At 58.2% G+C, this 19544-nt stretch overlaps 1 protein-coding gene across 4 annotated transcripts in view; it reads left to right on the plus strand.

The window, feature by feature from the left end:
* Positions 1-19544, plus strand: part of TSNARE1 (t-SNARE domain containing 1) — a 117413-nt gene that overhangs the window by 94587 nt on the left and 3282 nt on the right. For 2 of the 4 annotated variants that reach the window (XR_009497077.1, XM_059893308.1), the window contains 2 exons: positions 12915-13021; positions 16342-16384. Coding sequence is in view for 3 of the 4 variants with exons in the window: in XM_059893308.1 (XP_059749291.1) it covers positions 12915-13021; positions 16342-16384 (150 nt within the window). In the remaining variant the exon portion in view is untranslated. 4 annotated transcript variants of the gene reach the window in all.

Here is a 19544-nt window from a genome sequence, read left to right on the forward strand (position 1 = left end):
CCCTTCTCACCCCCTGGACCTGCTCTCCCTTCTCACCCCGGACCTGCTCCCTTCTCACCCCTGAACCTGCTGTCCCTTCTCACCCCCTGGACCTGCTCCCTTCTCACCCCGGACCTACTCCCTTCTCACTCCTGGACCCACTCTCCCTTCTCACCCCCTGGACCTGCTCTCCGTTCTCACCCCGGACCTACTCCCTTCTCACCCCCTGGACCTGCTCTCCCTTCCCACCCCCTGGACCTCTCTCCCTGGCGGCTGGGTCCACCCCCAAGGGAGGATGTTGCCTGGTCTGGGCCCCTGGTCCCCGGGGTTTGGGGCACATCCAGGGCCCCCCCAGGCCCTCCTTGTACTTCTCTGCCTGAGAGCATCCAGCCCTCCTGCATCCCTATATCTTCGACCCCCAAAGCCTCCCCTGACCCCGACAGGTCTCAGCGCACCTGGGGGAGGGCCTGAGTGCTGTGATGGCTACAGCTAGCTGGCTGCAGAGCCCTCGCCAGTCCCCACACTGTCATCGTTATGGCCTTTTTCTAATACAGTGTTTGATAACTCGTACAAATTGTACACCTCACATACTTAATGATATAAAGTGTGACGGTACGGTGGGTTTTCACCAGCCCCCTCAGCAGGCCACTGGGATGGCCCCTGTGCCCAGGGGGAAGCTCGGGCCCTCCCCAGCTCACCCGCTGCCCCTGAACTGCTCTGTGTGGATTGTCCAGTTGCGCTTGCTTTTTATCTCCATAAAAATCAAGCCAGACTCTCCTTCCTTCCCCAGGACTGGCTGCCTTTCTGATCCAGCCTCATTTCCAGGACCCGCCGTGTGCTTGTGCGCGGCTCTGGTCCACACATCTCACTGGTCCCATGTGACACAGTGTGAGTGTTGTCAGAGTCCGCGTGACCACTCTCCTCGGGACGGAAAGGTGCTCCCTCGAGGGTGCGCTTGGTGGGGAAGGCTTTTTCTGGGTCACGGCGCAGGAGCAGGGCCGCTGGGTCACAGGCACGTGGACGGCTCAGCTTGACCAGATGGGTGTTGACCACCGCACTCCCCCCAGCGCCGTGTGGGCTCTGCCCGCAGTGTTGGATACCGTCGGCTTCTCTAATCTCGGCCAGTCTGGTGGGAGTGAGATCGTGTGTAATTGTGGTCCTCATTTGCATTTTCTTGATTACTAACGCAGTTGGAATTTTTGTATGTTTATATTTGTGTTTCCTTTGCTGTGAAGTCTGTTCATGCCTTTTGCCCATTTAAACACTTGGAGTGTTTGTTTTTGCTCCTCGGTGATTTGCGGAATGTACACACACGTGTGCGCGCTCCAACCTGGGCGACGCTGCCCTGTGCGCCTGGCCCCGCCGCCAACATCACCACTCTCCCCGCCTCGCGGAGTCTCCTGAGGACTCCAGGGGTCCGTGCCCACTCCTGGGTCCCCCACACCCCGCGTCCGGGAGGGGTTCTTCTTTGTTTTTTTCCCGCAGACCTCCAGCTGCCTCTTACGTTCCAGCTCCGGGGTTCAGTTGCCTTCACCACGTCTGAACACCCCTCCTCGTGTCTCGGCCCTGCTCCCAGTGCGGCGCTGGCTCCGCCTCTGCTCCCAGTCCCGTGCAGGCTCCGCGTGGTCCCTTCTGGTCCTGCCGAGCCTCTTCCCACATCACGGCGTCCCTGTGCTCATATCTCCGCTTTTGTGCTGAGCGACTCTCCCTGGCAGGTGGACCCACCCTTATTATTTCTAGCACTCTCCTCGGTCTCCCTGGCCCTGTGCACTCCTGTGTATGTTTTGGAATCTCGTCAGTTTCCGTAAACAACCCAGTCAGCAATCTTTATTGGAATTGCATTGCACCTGTGGCTCCAATTGTAGGAACTGATATCCTCAAGGTATGGGGACTTCCTGTCTGTGAATACAGTGTATCTAAAAAAGGAGAAGTCGCTCAGTTGTGTCCGGCTCTTTGCTACTCTGTGGACTGAAGCCCACCAGGCTCCTCCGTCCATGGGATGCTCCAGGCAGGAATACTGGAGTGGGTTGCCATTTCCTTCTTCAGGGGGTCTTCCTGACCTAGGGATCGAACCCAGGTCTCCCACATTGCAGGCAGATGCTTTAACCTCTGAGCCACCAGGGAAGCCCACAGTGTATCTATTTATGTCTTTTAAAGTGTTTTAAAATACATTTAAACAATGACTGTCTCCATATATATAAGTATCATATCGTTTAAGAGGTATATACCTAAACATATTTGTTTGTTTGCTTCTATAAATGGTACATGTACCAGCATGTTGCTGGTATGTAGAAATGTGTGTGCTTTTTGTGAATTGAGTCTATGTTCAGCCAGATGTTAATGTCTAATTATTTCTCATACTTTGCCTAAGGATTCTGTTAGGTTTCCTTTGAAGATAATCCTGTTATTATCGATAATAACAGCTTTATTTCTTCCATCCTGATGCCTTTTAATTTCTCTTTCCTGATCGCTGTGTAGGCAGGGAGCCCTGGTGAGTCCTGACTTAGAAGGAGGGAAAATGGGCTTCCTTGTTTGGTTCCTAATTTTAAAAAGGAATGCTTCCAACCTTAGCCTGTGAAGAATGTTAATTTTAGATTTATTGTACTCTTTGTCAGATGAAGGATATTTGCTAAAGGCTCGACAAGAGCTTTTTTAGAAAAAGTAAGGGCTGGGTGTCCAATTACATCGTGTATATATTTATCTGTTAAGATGATTATTTGTTTTTCTTTTGCTCCGTTAACTTGGTGCGTGTCGCTCTTCTTGCGTTCTCAGCGGAGTGAGTGATCCCAGCAACTGATGGTGATTAGGGCTCGCTCTCGCTGCTGGTCTGTTTGGGACTGTTGCTCCTGTGTGGCCTCTGCACGCCCCTGCCCGTGATGATCTTGTCCCGTTTTAGTGGCACGTCTGTGTCTGCTTCATATGAAGCTTAGGGGTGTGTTCTTGCCCTGTCTCCTCTGTTCTCTGGGTTCTCAGAGTGCTCACAGACCACTCAGGTTCTTTCTTATTCTCGACTCTTTTGGTAAGCCACCTGTTTTGAGAGTCTGTCCACTGGTCTCGGTTTTTCGGCGTGGAGGCTCCAGGTGCTGATAGCCTTGTTAATTACTGCACGGTGTCCGGTCCACCTGCGGTCTGTAGCTCTCTCATTCCTACCTTATTGGTCCAGTTCCTTTCTGCCCTGATCGCTCTTTCCGGACTCTGGTCCTTTGTTCTCTCTTGTGCTGTTCCATCTCCTGGTTCTCTTTCTCTGCGTGTGTGGCTGCTCTTCCTCCCAGCGTCTACAGCCTGGTGCTCAGCCCACGCGGTTGCAGCCCTTCTCTTGTTTTCTGACATCAGCATTTTGAGTCTACAACCCCCCTTAAAGGGCCATGGTTACTGTGGCTCCACGTACTGGTATATCACATATCCATTATCGTTCAATTTAAAATAGTTTATCTATTATGATTTTTTTCTCTGACCCATGAGTTATTTAGAAATGAATGGTAGGATTTCTAAATCCATGGGGATTTTAAATTTGCTCTTTTCTGTTATCTTCTAATAGTCGCATTTTGTTTAGAGGATTTCTTTTATGTGAAATTTGTTAAGACTTTCTTTATGGCTTAGAGCTTTTCAGTTCTGCAAATATTGCATGTGTATGAGAGAGGAATGTGCATTCTTTAAATACACAGACATGGAAAATTCTATTAGTGTCCAATAAACCAAGCTAGGTAATTCAGATAGTTTGTGGTCTGCCTGACATCAGGAATTGAGAGAAATCTGTTGAAATCTTATACCACATTGCTAGATTTGGAAATTTCTCCCTGTAGCTCTATAAGTGTTTGCTTTATATATTCTATGGCTCTTTTTTTTCTGGGTTGCATACGAGTTTAGGGTGAGTGTATCATCTTGGTAAATTGAAACTCAGCGTTACGAAGTGACCTTTCCTATCCCACATGATGCCTTTTATCTCAAAACCTATTTTGTCTGCTCTCAATGGGTCTATTTCTGCTTTCTTTTGATTAATGCTCTCACAATATATTTTCCTATTCTTTTATGCTTTTGATATGTCGCTCGTAAACGACATTGAGCTGGATTTGAAAATCCATAGTGACAGTCTAGCTCTTGTCCTGACTGAGCTTCAGCCACAGCTGATGTATTAGCTCTCATTTCTCTCATCTTACTTTTTGATTTCCACTAATCTTTATTTTTGAAAACTGCTTTTTTAGTTCTAAGTTGTAAACTTTTTATTTTGATAGAGATTTCGTATTTACATGAATGTTGCAGAGCTAGGACTCAGAGTTCCTGCATCTCTTTAAGCCATGCTCCCCAGCCTTTGGCACTTCTTTGTCCTGAGAATCACTTACACCACAATGTTGCTCCGTAATACCTCAGCGTGGAATTACTGAAGGCCAGGACGTGCTTCTGGATAGCCATCAAACCAGTAAATCAACACTCATCAGATGTGACTGTCGAATCATTGACTCCGTTCAGGTGTCAGCGATGGTTCCAATAATGTTCTTAATCTCCAGGATTCTAACCCAGTTTCATTTGTTGGGTTTAGTCGCATCTCTTTAATCCATGGAGTGTTTAGAAATTAGTTCCTTTTTTTTCTTGCAGTTTATTTCCATCTTTCATTTGTTTCCCTTGCGATCTGGCTGCAAAGTCTAAAGGCAGACATGACTGCTGCCCCTTCCTGATGGGCACACGGAGCTGCTGGATGTGTGAGCTCAGGCCCCTGCCTTGGACCCCCGACATCCTCAGTTCTTTTTTTCACAGACTCCCCGGTGGGATGCCCTGATTTTTGCAGCTGGTGTGAGTGAGGATCCACTGTGTCATGTACTGAGCACCAGTGGCTATTTTTATCTCAGATCTTCTGGGCTCTTTCTCCTTCCTGAAGTCAGTTTTTGGGACCAGTCTTGGTGATCATGTAGACAGTTTCTTTTTTTTTTTTAGCCACAAGGCATATGGGATCTTAGTTCCCAGACCAGGGATCAAAGTGGTGTCCCCTACATTGGAAGTGCAGAGTCCTAACTGCTGGACCCCCAGGGAAGTTCCACGTGGACGGGTTCTGTTTGTCTTTGTTTCTGCGTTGCCCAAGTCTTCACACGGGGTGTTGCTGTCAGGAGTTCCGTCCAGTGCCAGCTGGCTCCATTTGGCTACCAAGGCATTTCCTGACTGTCCTCCTGCCTTCTTCTTCTTCTTTTTGGGGATCTGTTTTTTTTTTTCCCCCTGGCCAATTGAAGAGCTTGTCTTTGTATTTAGAATTTATGGTTTTCCCAAGGTATGTCCAGATGTGGACTTTTCCCCTTCTGCTTTATGGCTGTTGGGTCAGTGGACGCCTGTGTGGACCCGTCCTGGGAGACCGCGGCCGTCACCCCTTACGTAGACCTGTCCCCGTGCTCCCTGCAGGCCCGTCGTCAGCGGGGCCTGGCTTAGAGGCCTCCTGCCGTCTCTGTAGCTTGGACCATCTCCTTCCTGCTTTCCAGTCTGCTTGCCCCCTGGGGTGACGGCTGGTTCACTCAGATGCGTCTCTCTGGTTTAGGCTGGATCACGTCTTCTGCTGAACTTGTCAGCTAAGTTTTTCACTTCAAAAACCGTGTTTCTTTCCAGAAGTTCATTTCTTTTCCAGATCTTCTGTTCGTTCTCAATAGTCCCTGGTTGCCTCTCAATGACCGTATCCTTCATTCTTTAGACATTTACCCGTGCGTTGCCCTGGGTTTTTACAGTCTCGGTGGTCTAATCTGTTTCCTGACGCTGCTGCCTCCTCGTTTGATGATGTTTGATGCCGAGTCCATGGCTTGGCTGAGTTGGAGTTGGGGGTTTCTCATCCAGAGAGCGTTGAATTCTACTTGCCCGCCGCCACGGCCCTACTGCATCATCCGTAACCACGTCGGTGGGGTCTGGCCTCCCTCCCTGCAGGAGGTGGGGACCGAGCCGACTGCTGGACGTCTCAGCCCCGCTTACTTGATTCTCCTGCCCAGTTCTACGGGGTCGCTCTCTGAAGCAGAGAGTTCCTGGGAGACCAGCCCTCCTCGGATGACTCAATGACTGCTCCTTCCTGGGTGCTGCTGGGGGAGGGAGCCAGCTCACCAGTTCTGATGTGGGGGGTGGTGTGCAGGCATGGTGTGGGGCTCCATCCCTGGAGGTACTGGACCTGGTCTTCAGGTCAGGACGTGAGTCAGCTGGAGGGTGGACGCGGACGGTTCAGGCCCTAGTGGACAGGCCCATGTCCCGTGCAGGACCCTGCCTGGTGTGGGGACCTCAGCCTCTGCCAGAGCAGCAGACAAGCCGGGAGCTCTCAGCCACCCTTGGGTTCCATCCTCAGGACAAGTGCCCCTGAGCCCCCGTCCTGAGACACAGAGTCCCCGAGTCAAAAGTCACAGTTGTGGAATTTCCCCCCAGCCGAATGTTTCAATAATTACAGCATCTGTAATCCATTTAGAAAACACGGTGTTTGTGATGCTCACACTTCAGAAACAATCCGTTCCATACCCATCCATCCAAATGGCTCCGATTTTGAATAATTCTTTTGAAATGGAGTCTAAATATATACAAAATAGATGTTTCTGAAATGTCATGTATTCTGAATACATTTGCATGAGAAGCGGCTTCTGAGGAAGAGAGTGGGAGCCTGATGGCTTCTGAGGAGGGGATGCCCGGCCGTGGGTCAGACGGGAGGGGCAGGGGGCGAGGGCTGGAGACCGAGGACACAGAGATTACGGGCCCACCGTTCGTTTAAGGTCGGTAACTCAACTTTCACCATTCTCCTCGCTGGTGCACCATCACCCTTCTCTGGGCTTCGTGCTCCCCAGGGCCTCGAGGACAGCCCCCACATTCCCTGCAGCCGGTGTCGGGGGTGGGGACAGAGTGCGTGTTGGTCCCACTGAGTCCCAAGCCGGCATCTGATGCCCAAGTGCCCTGGCCCCTCCTCACCTGCCCCTCCCTCCTTCCTCCCTGCTCCCTCCTCCCCCGCAGAGCCCCTGGCTGCTGGAGATGGGGGAGTCCAGGGCCCTGAGCCCTTCTGGCCTACTCATCAGGGGACGGTAAGCCCAGAAGGACCCAGAGGGCCAGGCTGCGGCCTCAGCACACGTGGGCCCTGGAGGAGGCTCGGGCTTCAGTGAGCACCTGCTGTGCGTGGGTGGGCCCTGCTGGCCTGGGACACCTGGGATAGGGGCAGCTCTTGAACTGGGGGCTGAGAGGACAGAGAAACGAGCCCTGCTAGTCCCGAAGGGGTGCACACACGCTGGCTGGAAGGGGCTTCGAAAGGTGTGAGCCGCCGTGAGCTTTACAGGGGTCGCGGCCTCCCTGGGCAGCTGGGGCTCCACCCTGAGCTCTGCTCTGATCCTCTGCTGCTGCGCCCTTCACCGGGCCTGAAGCCCCAGAGCTCAGGCGCTCAGATGACTCCTCCAGACAGCAGCCTGGTCCCTGGGGGTGGGGAGGGGCCTGGGGCTGCGGGGCTCCAAGTCAGTGCCCTCCCCTCCTGGGGGCCCTGCTTGTCAGGGCCGTGGGAGCTGGGGCCTTGCTTCTCACAGTGGCTGCACCCCTCTGCAGCCCCAGGGGTTCCTCCCCTCGCTCTGCTCAGGCTGGCCCAGCCCCGACAGCTAATCCCAGCCTTGCCGCCTCACCCTTGCTGCCTCTCCCGAGCTACACACTCTGGATCTTCATTCTCGTGGGTAAGGGGCAGGCAGAGGGTGGCAGCTCTGTGAGCCCGTTGGACCGACCGGCCAGTGTCCACCTTCCCTCGCCGTGGACACGAGCCTGAGGCGGCCTGAGGGTGTGTCCACAGAGCCCGTCCCTGGACCCCGAGGCTGGGATGCTCCTCTTGCTCATCCTGCTTCCGCTGAGTCCTGCCAACCTTGGGGCAGGGTCGTGGTCACCTTCAACAGCTATAGCCAGAAGGAGGCAAGTTTTGAGCAGAGGGAAGCAGGGCCGGGGACCCCAGGGACAGCTCCTGGTGCAACTAGGGAGCACCTGGGCAGACATCCTGGAGGTGGTGATGCTGGAGGTGGGTTTTAAAGAGTGAGTTGTTCTCTGAGTGAAGCACTGCAGAGGGAGGGATACATAGGAAGGCCCTGTGGAGGGGGGCTGTCTGAGCAAGCCCCCTTCCCAGACCGTCATGTGGCCACCCCCTCCCACAGGGTGAGTGGGCTGGGCCAGGCCAGGGCGGGGCAGGACGGCAGTGGTGGGGTGGGGTGGGGTGGAAGCTGCAGCTTCACTGAAGCTGTGGGAAGCCAGCCGGTGTCCCGAGCCGGGGCGGGGAGGTGCAGCCCTCCCCAGCCAGGGAATTAATTCAACAATTACTGTACCAGGACTGCTTCTGACCCCACGTGGCCAACACTAATTGGGCCCCAATCAAGAGCCTAATTCAGGTTAATTGGCTCCCTGCTGCCAGCCCCCATCAGACTCCTTCAGCGTGGGGCTGCCGTTTAAGAGTGATTCATCAGCTGACACTGACAGCCGGGGCACCGGGGCATAGGGAGCCAGGCAGGGGCAGGCGGGGAGGCGGGGCGGGGGTCCCCCTACCGGCCTCACTTGTCCCGTCCCCACAGCATGCTCTCCTGCTCCTTCCCTCCTGTGTGGTCCCTGGGCAGCTCTGTCCCCAGCCATTACTGAGGGGTGTGGGCGAACTGCACTTCCCAAGCCTCAGTGTTTTCACCTCTGAAATGGGTGTGCTTGGGCCCCTTGCAGGGCTGTCCTGAGGGTCATTGTCAGCATGCAGCACCCAGCACCTCTCTGAGGGGACTGAGGCAGCAGCCACCAGGAAGGGGCTGCTCTGTGTCTTGGGAGCCTCTGTGTGGAGTCTATTCCCCAGGGGCCTCATGACTGCCTTGTGGGAACAGGCCCCAGACGAAGGATGAGGGCTCTGGGCAGCCCACCACCCTTGCTCCAGATGGTGACCTCTGGTGCTGGCTGCCCGGACGTGCCCAGTGCAGAGCTCTCCACCTCCGGAGGCATCCATAGCCCTGTGAGCATCCTTGTTGAGGCCACCCCCTCCTGTGTAGGATGTGATGGACTTAAGGGACCTGCGGCCCCACTGGCCTTTGACCCCCATGTCCTAGGCCCGGCTCCTGGAGCGGGGCAGGAACAGGGCCCGAGGGCGCCCAGGGCAGTGAGGGCATCAGTGAGCAGGGGGGAGGTGCTTTTGTGGGGTGCCCAAGGTGGGCCTGGATAAGGCCCAAGATGCTGCTGGACCCACGAGCTTTGTGTCTGAAGGCCTCTGGCAACTGGGGTGCAGCTGCTCCCCGGGGTCGGCGGGGGAGATGGGTCAGGGCCTGGCCTGTGGTCAGTGCGGGCTGCCATAACAGACCCTACAGATGGGCAGCGGAAACAGTGGACATTTACAGTCTCGAGACTCTGGAGACCGGAAGTGCGAGATCAGGATGTCGGCATGGCCGGCTACTTCTGCCACCGGAGAGGGACTCCGCTCCAGGCCTCCCTCTTGGGCTACAGGTGGCCGTCCGCGTGTTCACACGGCCTTCTCCCCATGGAGCTGGTCAGAGGACCCTGCTCTCACCCGGTGGCCTCCGTGAAAGCCCGTCTCCTGTTTAGGCCCCGCTCTGAGGTCCTGGATAAGGTTCAGCATCTCTCTCAGGGTCTGTCTCGGGAACTCAGCTTAGCCTGTAACCCTGGGCCTCCTAGGTCTGTGTCCTGGGGTCCCTGCAGCAGGGGGCCAGGGCAGTGCCCACAGTGTGGGGTTATGAGAGCTTGGTGTGGATGAGGGTGCCCCCCCCGCCCAGCTTGGAGAGTAGGGGCTCGGGGACCCTAGGCCCCTATGATCCTTCCCACAGCCTCTGCCTGGGTCCCTGGGCTCCTCCTGCCTTTAAAAATGGCTCTAGCTCCATGCAAAAAAGGTGCGCCAGTTCTTAGCACCTTGAGGGGCCCTTCCAGGCCCGTCTTCCTTGTCGGACACAGTGGTGTTAACAGGAAATCTCATCATGCCTCCTTAAGGACGTCTCCTCCATGCTTTACTGGAAGGTCATGGATGCGGTCAGGACACCTCCGTTGGGAGCCGGAAAGGTCAGCCCATCAGTCGAGGTTGTGTCCAGGCTTCCTGCTCCCCGGAGCTCCGGGAGGGGCTCTCGTCTCACCGGCTGCTCCTGGGGGAGCCCAGTGTGGCCTCTGTCCCTGGGCCAGCCCAGCCCCACAGAAGCCGCCTCCATCCCTGCGGGTGAGGGTGCAGGTGCCCGGGGCTGAGCAGAGGCTAGGGGGTGGCGGGGCTCTGCCTTGTGCCATGGGAGGGGGCCCCAGGGGCCGGGACTACAGAGCATGTCATCAAAGCCTGCCTCTGCTCCTCCATCTGTCTTTACCTGAGCATCTGGCGGCCCCCGGCCTACCTGTCATCGCCTGCCCGCCTCTTCCCCTTGAAGTTGGAGGAGAAGCCCAGCGTGGTTCACTGCGGGGAGAGGAGGGACAAGAAGGGGCGGGCCTGGTGGAGGCTGGCAGGGCTAGCAGGGCCTGGGGAGGCTGCCTGCTGACCCGTTCCCCCGACGGCCTGTCCTGCTGCTCTTGGGCCACTCTCCCTGCAGCCAGGCCCCTGGGCTGCTGGCGTGGCTCCAGTTCCACTGCCTCCCTCCCCTTGCTCTGTGTGACGTGGCGGTGAGGTGTGGAGGGTGGGCAAAGGGGGACCAGGGAGGCCCAGGCCTGGCATAGATCATACCCACGCAGGTGCTCAGCTGCTGTCCAGCTCGAGGTCAGCCTGAGGGTCCCGGGAAGGCTGACCCGGGCTGGGCCGGGCACGGACACTCCTCCTGCCGGTGGCGAGCATGAGGCCAGGCTGATCCCAGCTGGGCTGTACCTGAGCCACGTGGATGGGAGAGCTGGGACAGCGGCTTGCTGTGACTGCCTGGAGCCTGGGAGGCGGGCAGTGTGCCCCAGCCACACACAGTCAGGTCGTGGAAGCCAGCTCTGCCCAGCCCTGGCAGCTGTGTTTCTCATGGGTGTCCAGATTCCCGCAGATGGTCCCCATCCGTGCTCGTGTGGGGGCCCAGGCGTGCGAGGGGTGCTGAGAGCTCACAGGGCCCGTCGGCCCTTCTGTGGGGGATGTGGAGCATACACACAGGCCTGCCACGGGCACCGGGTTGGAATCCTGACTGCAGCTCGTGAGCTGGTGGCTCTTTGTCTGCAGACGCGTTGACAGGACCCGCCGGTCAGTGTTGGGGAGGGGCTGAGTCCAGGCAGTCCGTGGGGGACCCTGGGCACTCACAAGTTTTCAAAAGGGGGGCTGTCCTGCTGCACTCGGACAGCGGGCCCTGTCCAGGGTCCTGCAGGGGCCCTGGCTTGGAGACCCTTTCCCTCGGAGCCCTCCCTGCCAGGAGGGCTGTGGGTTTCCGACCTCCCCAACCCCCAGCTCTGGGCTCCCTGAAGGCTGTGTCTGATTCACTCTGGCCCCTCCCCCACACAGCTGGCATGCCAGGGCAGCAGTGTGACTTGTGAAAGCTGGGAAGCGGGACAGAGAGGCTGAACTTCAGATGAGCACACCATTTCTGAGGCCGGGGCAGGTCACTTAACCTCTCTGAGCCGAGTCCTGGCCCAGGACATGGCGTGACAGTACTTGTCCACAGGCCTGGGAGGCAGGGCTGTTCTGATGATGGCTGGTCTTCAGCTGGAGTAACACTGAGGCAGTGAAGACGGGAATGGGGTTGGTCATCCATCTGTCACCCAGCAGATCTGAGACACCGCCCTGAAGCAGAGTTCAGTCCTGCCTACTCCAGGGACCCCGCCTACCCTGTCCCTGCCAGGCTCTTCCCTTCCCCACTGCTGAGTCAGCTTTCCACTGTAATGTCCACTGTAGAGACCAGAGCCACCTTGCAAGAGTGGAAGGGCAGAAAGGTGGATAGATGGGTGGATTGTTGTGGGTGTGTGTGTGTGTGTGTGTGATCACGTTGCTGGAGGGGTGGAGGGGTGGGGGGATGGATGAGTGGATGGAGGAATGGGTGTGTGGACTGGCAGGCAGGTGGGTCATTGGAATGAATGGATGAGTGATGGATGGAACAATGGAAGGAGTGCAATAATGAATGGATGAATGCAGGGCCAGCCCCAACATCCGCTTGATGGCTCAGGTGAGCTGTCGGGGAATTCATCCTTGACCTCTTTCCCTTCTCTTGAGTAGCCCGTCACAGCCAGGTTCTGAGGGTCCCCCTCCTGGTCTTGCCCCCATCCTCTCAGATTCCCCTTCTGTTTGAGGCCTTTGTCTTTCCAGGGATCGGTCTTCCTTCTCCTCCCCATCCTCCTAGTTACTTCCTAAGTCACTAACTCTTGTGAAGTTGGAGGGCTTGTCACCAACCCTCTTGAACTGCTTGGTGACCTCCCAGGCTATTCTAAGCTCTTGCTTTGCACCAGGTTCCACCTTGGTCCCTTACCTCCCACCGGTTGGCGTGCCTGGGGAGTCACACCCCCTGCGCTCAGGACCTGGAGAGTTAGAACCCTCCCTGACGAGTTCTCCAGCACCGATCTGTGTGTCTTCCCGCCCTGAGGCCTTTGATGGTGGGCCCGCAAGTTGTAAATTTATAGTGACCACAACAACATACAGGAATAAGAAAAGTGTCTGGGGAGGACTTTGTGGCTGGCATTTGTCAGACTCCATGGTGTGTACTTGCCATGCGTCATCTTATGAAGTCTTCCAAGTGGCTCCTGGAGTCCACGGCATCATCTTATACTTGCAGAAGAATCCAAGGTCCCAGGAAGGGGCGTGGCTAAGGAGGAGGGCAAACCAGGAACCACTCCCAAGCCTGGCTGCCTCTGGAGCTGCCGGCGCCTCACTGGCTCTTCTGCCTCCTTTCCAGGGCCAACCCAGAGCGGCTCTTGGATGAGTATGTGCCATCTGTCCCCTGCAAGGGACAAGGTCTGTGTGGGCCTTGGCCTCAGGTGGGCCCAGCCCCCTGCAGTCACAGGCCCAGTGTCCCCCAGGATGGGAGGCCAGGCGCCCAACACACGACAGCAGCCTCTGTCTCTCTCTCCAGCTCCGGAGACGCAAGGTCAAGTGCTTCCTCCTGGCGGCTGGTGTCACCATCCTGCTGGTCATCGTCCTCATCGTCGCCACCTCCGTCCGAAAGTGATGCCGCCCCGGGTAGGTGCGGTCCCTGCCCCCACACCACCCATCTGATCTCCTTTGACCCACCCCCATCCACCACCCACCACTTATCCATCCACTCGTCTCCCCATCTCTGGTCCACCCACCCGTCCACTTATCCATCCATTCATCCTCCGATGTGTCAGCCATGGCTGGGCCCTGCTGACCAGTGGTGAACAAGGCAGAGGGCAGCCCATGTGCCTGGAGCTCACAGCCCAGGGCAGGCTCTCCTGAAGACCCCTGTGTAAGCACTGACTTCCAGAAGGTCACGACTGACTAGTCCCCTGGGATGGTATTGAGCAGTCAGGCAGCAGACCCTCCCTGGAGCTTCAGATGGTCTAAGGCCCTGCTGGCCCTTGATTTTGGGTCCTGGCCTCCAGAGCTGGGACAAAACCCCACCCCATCTGTGGTCATCTGTGACGGCAGCCCAGGGCATAGATAGAGCTCCAGGTGTCACCCTTGGGGGCGACACGCCTGCTACTTAGGTCATTCTGCTCACAATGGTGGGACGGTCATCATCAGCACCATCCAGCAGGGGAGACTGAGGCCCACGGTCGTATGCAGGGCACTGCCATGTCCAAGGCTGGGCTCCATCACCGGAGGTGAGGGTCCATGATGACGGGGCCTCCCGCGCTCCTGGGTCCTGGGCGGGGACAGTACCTGGCGCTGAGGGACCAGCGGGGAGGGGCTTCCCTCCCCTCTCCACTCCTTCAGATTTCCCTACAGCCCTCCTTTGCTCAGACCTCCCAGACCTCCCACTTACCCTCCCGCCCCACCCTCCCCTGCACACCCAGCTGTGACCCCGCCCCAGGGCTGGGAAACCCGTCCCACTGCTAGAGGGAACCCAAGGATGCGTCCTCTGGCCAGGCACGCAGACCCCGCAGGAACGGCTGATCGGCCTCCAGTGAGCTCCCTGGCACGCAGACCCCGCGGGAACGGCTGACCCGCCTCCAGTGAGCTCCCTGGCTGGAGCGGCCTGACCACAGCTGCGCTTGTCCCCTGGGGAGATGGAAGGCGAGGCTGAGGCGCAGGCCACATGGCCGGCCAGTAGCCCCTTAGTGGCCCGCGGGCTCAGGAGGCAGGAGGGGTCTCCAGCTCCTAGCAGCTTATAGACAGACAGTGGGGAGGGCCTGGGGCTGGGGCAGCTCAGACCCTGGTAGGACAAGCTGGGAGTCAGGCCCCAGGCCACCTGGAGGGGGGCCCAGGGGTGTGGGTGTCCCTGGACACTGTGGGACCGGAGGAGCCCTGAGCCCATCCCTGTAGGGACACCTCATCTCTGGCGCATCACCAAGCCAGGAGATACCCCAGCCCGCTGTGCTCAGGCACCCTCTGTGACCCGCAGGCCATGCGGCAGGGGTCCCGGGACCTGGAGGCCCACCTGCTCTGGGCACGGCTTCTGCAGAGCTGTGGGGCTACCGTCTGCCTCTCTCTTGCTGCCGAGTTGCTCTGAGGACAAAGGCAGATAATGGCTAAATATAAACAGTGCTTTGAGGAAGGAAAAGGCTCTATTCAAACGCAGGGGGTTATTACTTCTGCAGAAAAAACAGGCCTTGAGGGAGGGGCTCCCTGACACCCGCAGCCTCACGCGCCCGTTCTGTGTTTGTATGTCGGGCAAGGCCCTGCCCTCCAGGGGTCTCCCAAGGAGGGGTTGCGGCCCTACATCACCCCCACCCCACTGTCCAGGCCACCCCCCAAGGGCCCCTGCCGGCTCCCGGGGCTGCGACTCCCCTAGGCTCAGTTCTTCCCAGCTGCCGAGGTTTGCAGGCCCCTCTGCCTGGTCCTTACAGGCTGGGGCTTGGGGGTGGGTGGGCGGGGCACGTCAGGACCTGGAACTCTCCAATGTGGAAGGAACCCCTATCTAGCTCAGCAGGCCTCGCTCACCTGTGAGCTCCTGCACTCAATTTACAGCAGGATGAGGGCTTGTCCAGGACCAGGGTCAGGGCTCAGAGTGTGAGCAGGTTCAGGACTCAGAGTGTGAGCAGGATCAGGGTTCAGAGTGTGACCGGGGTCACGGCTCAGAGTGTGACTGGGGTCAGGGCTCACTGTGGGACCAGGGTCAGGGCTCAGAGTGTGACCAGGATCAGGCTCAGTGTGTGACCAGGGTCAAGGCTCAGTGTGTGACCAGGGTCAGGGCTCAGAGTGTGACCGGGGTCAGGGCTCAGTGTGTGACCGGGTCAGGGCTCAAGAGTGGGACCAGGATCAAGCTCAGTGTGTGACCAGGGTCAGGGCTCAGAGTGGGACCAGGGTCAGGGCTCAGAGTGGGACCAGGATCAAGCTCAGTGTGTGACCAGGGTCAAGGCTCAGTGTGTGACCGGATCAGGGCTCAGTGTGTGACCAGGGTCAGGGCTCAGAGTGGGACCAGGGTCAGGGCTCAGCATATGACCAGTTCAGGGCTCAGAGTGTGACTGGGATCAGCCTCATAGTGTGACCAGGGTCAGGACTCAGAGTGTGACTGGGTCGGCCTCATAGTGTGACGAGGCTATGGACCAAGTCTGTGGTCCGGGTTGAGCCTCCTTAGCCCTGGTAGGAACGTTGGATGACACAGGAGCAGAAGCAAGGGTGCCTGTCCTGGTCAAGCCCAGCTCCTGCCCCAGCTTCTCATCTCATATCCGACCCCCTTGCCTTTCTGGAAAGTGGTGTTTCCAGAAGTACCTCCAAGCCCAGTCGCTTTGAGCAGATCTGAGAGATGAAGGTTTGGGGTCAACCTTGGTTTTCAGGGATGCGATCCCAGAAGCCAGGCAGAGGAAGCTATGGTGACTCTGGGTCCCCAGCAAGGCCCAGGGCCCGGGCATGTACCCCTGTGATTTCTTGGGACGCGGGGCAGGGTGTCAGGCTGCAGGGGGGCTGGTTTCCCAGTGCCCAGTGCAACTGGCCGGCAGCAGGATTGCCCAGGTCTCGGCCTTGGCTCCTAAGGGGAAGGAGCTGGTGGAATCGGTAGGAGGAGTTGAGTCCTTGGATCTGGGGGGCTTCCCCGTCCCTCTGTCCTCCTGGGGACCCACAACTTCGGCGCTTACACCCTCAGGATCTCTTTTCACGTTTAACTGTGTTCTCTGTGGATCTGTCTGTGTGTCCCTGTGGGCTCTCTGGGTCCCAAGTCTTGGTGCAGGATGGGGGAGTGGCTGGAGGAGGGAGCAGGGGGTCAGGGCAAGCGAGGGCTTGTCCTCGCCTGCCCCCGCTGGGGTCACAAGGCTGGGCCTCAACAAATAGGAAATTCCAGTATCTGGGCAACAATCCATGAAGCATTTTTCACAAGCACAAAAATTTAAGGGGCTCAATGGAGGCTCATAGCAAATCGTGTTTTTTATGTTTTCTGAAAGCTGTGGAATATCAACCTCGAAGCCATTGATTTCCATTTGGGAAGTGAGTGGTGGGGTCTTCATCTCCAGGCTCCTCTGTGCACGTGTGTGTCTGCAGCTCTGTGTGCGTGTGCGCTTCTGTTTGCGTGTGTGTTGTGTGTGTTTCTGTGTGCACCTGCATGTGTGTCTGTGCATGCACATGTGTGTCTCTGTGTACACGTGTGTCTGTGTACATGCGTGTGTGCATGTCTGTGTGCACGCGTGTCTCTGCGTGCATGTATGTGTACACGTGTACCTGTGTGTGCATGCGTGTGTCTGCATGCCTATGTATCTATGTTCACGTGTGTGTCTCTTTGTGTACACGTGTGTCAGTGTACATGCATGTGCACGTGCATCTCTGTGTGCATGTGTATCTCTCTGTGTGCATGTGTGTCTGTGTGTACACACGTGTATCTCTGTGTGTGTGTGCGTGTCTGCATGTGTGTGCACATGTGTGAGGTCAGGAGGGAGGGACAGACCGCCCCTTGAGCTGCCCGCTCCCCCTCCCCAGAGGCTGTGGTGGTGGATGGAGCGTGGCGTCCGGGTGGGCAGGAGATGACTGTGCCCCATGCGTAGGAGCTTTACATGGGAGAACCTCACTTAATCCTCACCACAGCTCCATGAAGGAGGTGCTGGTGTGTCCCCATTTTTCAGATGAGAAAACTGACACACAGAGAGATGAAGGGACTTACCCGGAGGGGATAGCACAGAGGGGTGAGCCTCCTGGGGTTGGGAGTGCCAGGGAAACACTGCCCAGAAGGCCAAGTGGCTGTCCAGGATCACAGAGCGGGAGTGTGGGGCCAGGCTGTAGCTCGGGTCTGCGCGACCCTGAGGTCTGGTGGTGTGGGGACTGCGGGTCGTCCACGTGGCCTGGGTGGTCAGTGGCGCTGTCCTCAGGGCATGCTCATGAAGGTGGCTCAGATGACCGCTCTAGGCTAAGCCTGCAAAAGGCCTGGTGGCCTGGTCATCTGCAGTCTGGTGACATTGGGCAGCCCTGCCCGCCCTGCCTCAGTGGTAAGCGTGCCTGCCGGGGGTGCTGGGAGGCCTCCCTGAAGGTCACGCGGCTCCCTGGGCATTTATGCATGGAAATCTCCTCCAGGGACCCAGCGCCCACCTCCCAGAGCCCCCGGTCAGCAGGCAGGTGGGCAGAGACCCCTGGGAGAGGCTGGGGACAGCAGGAGGAGGGGAGGGGCTGTGGCCCCCATCATGGCCCAGATCTATGAAGGGTCATCCGTGTTGCCTCTGCAGTGACCGTGGGCATCAGCGGCGAAGGCCGCCGGATGTCCTGCTCAGAGGAGTCCCGCCCTCTGTGACAGTCTGTCTCCTCACCACGCCGTCACCTTCGCAATGGTGTTACTATTGTCACGAGCCTGCTCTTGTTCATGGAGACAGGACACTCAGCTGGCCTTTCTCTCTGATGTTCCCGTGTGGCCCTCCAGCCAGCAGGGCCAGGCCTTGTCCTCCCGGTCACCTCGGACAGGACACACGGGCACAAGTCCCAGCAGCCCAGAGGTCGGCGATGCCTCTGTCTGATTCAGTAAACACCCCCGCCCCTGCCAGTTGGAAGCAGACCCAGCACTGCTCCCTCAGGGGAGAGGCAGGCCCCTGAGATGCTGACCTGTCAGGAGCAGAGTGGAAGCTGGAAGGGGCGCAGCTCTGCAGGGAGGGCTTCCTGGAGGAGGTGGTTCTTGAGAGCTGAGGATTGAGAGGTGGGGATGGGGTCCTCCATCAAACAAGAAGGTGGGCACTCGGGGCTGAGAGCAGGGACAGGCAAAGGCCTGCGGTCACTGTGGGTGGAGCACGGCAGCAAAAGCCAGGCCAGGCCGTGTTCAGGAGGCCCCCAGGCTTCCTGGGGCCACTTGTCAGAAGCAGTGTTCGCTCCCAGCAGGCCCCCTTCCCCTTGCATATGATGGCCCCACCCCTCAGCACCCCCAGGCTGGGCAGAAGGCCACCTGAGGAGGGCTGGCCCAGCCAGCCGGTGGGAATGCCCTCCACCAGGACAAAGGTGGAAAAGAACAGAAGCACGCCAGTGCCAGCGGCCGCACAGAAGTGAGAAGACGGGAGGCCTGATGGACGGTGTGGTGGCGTTTGCCGGCCGCTAGGCAGGGGCGAGGTGGAATGGCCTGGAGCCTTTCGAGTCCCAGCCACCCCAGGTGCCCACGGGGATGCGCAGGCTTCCTCTCCTGCAAGCTGGCCGCCGACCCGCCTGACCACACACCTCCCCAGAAGCAAGAGTTCGGGTTCCCTGATGACTCCTGTAACCCAGGCTGGGAACCTTGCTCAGACCCCAGCCCCAGGCCTTTGTTCCCATCATGGGGGGTAGGGGCGCTTGAGGCCTGTGTGCCCAGCTCCTGGGGAGGCGGCCATAGCCCTCCGTGTCCCTGGGGCAAGCCCCCGCCCTCACCGTCCCCTTCTCCCCGACCCCCTCCCTTCCCCAGCTGGCACTGGCCTCAGATTTGGTTCTGTGACTCCAGGCTCTGGGGCCGCACCTGTCCAGGGGTCACACTGTCCCTGGAGTGACCACTGGACACACAGAATCCCAGGCTGTGCCAGGGCCCTAGGCCCTCAGCAACATCAGGACGGGAGTGGGAGTACCTGATGATGCCAGCCGGGGGCCCTCTGAGCAGGGGGAAGGCGAAGCTCGGCACCACCTTCATCCCCCATGCCCACCTTGACCTCAGGGTCAGGCCACTGAGCCATCTAGTCCTGTGTCCACTGTGATGACCCCACTCACCAGGCGGCAGGAGGACACATTGCCTGAGGCCAAGGGTTGGGCGAAAGCGTGTCTGTGTGGTGGCATAGCCCTGGGTTTGGGTCCCACCTGCCATCTCCACCTGGGGCAGAGGGCAGGTCCCCAGCTCCATGCAGCTTTGGTATCAGACCTGTGAGGGGGGATAGTCCCCGCCCCGACATAGGGCTGCACGGTCATGGGTGCTCCTGCAGGAGCCCTGTCAATCAGCCCAGCAGGGTGGGTGAGGGCCTGGCCACTTTCCTTCCCTTGCTTCTCCAGAGCCACGCAGGAGGCGGCCGGTGGGGTCCTGCCCTTGGGGACCCCCTGAGAGGAGGGCTCCAGGCCCCACTTGCAGGGCAGGCACTTGGAAGGGAGCCGCCAGGCCTGACAGAGGAGAGAGGGCTTCACTGCAGAACGAGGACTTCAGGGGGCCAGGGGGAGCCTCTGGGCCAGA

The sequence above is a fragment of the Bos taurus genome, chromosome 14 (genome assembly GCF_002263795.3).
Source record: "Bos taurus isolate L1 Dominette 01449 registration number 42190680 breed Hereford chromosome 14, ARS-UCD2.0, whole genome shotgun sequence".
NCBI classification, from domain to species: domain Eukaryota; kingdom Metazoa; phylum Chordata; class Mammalia; order Artiodactyla; family Bovidae; genus Bos; species Bos taurus.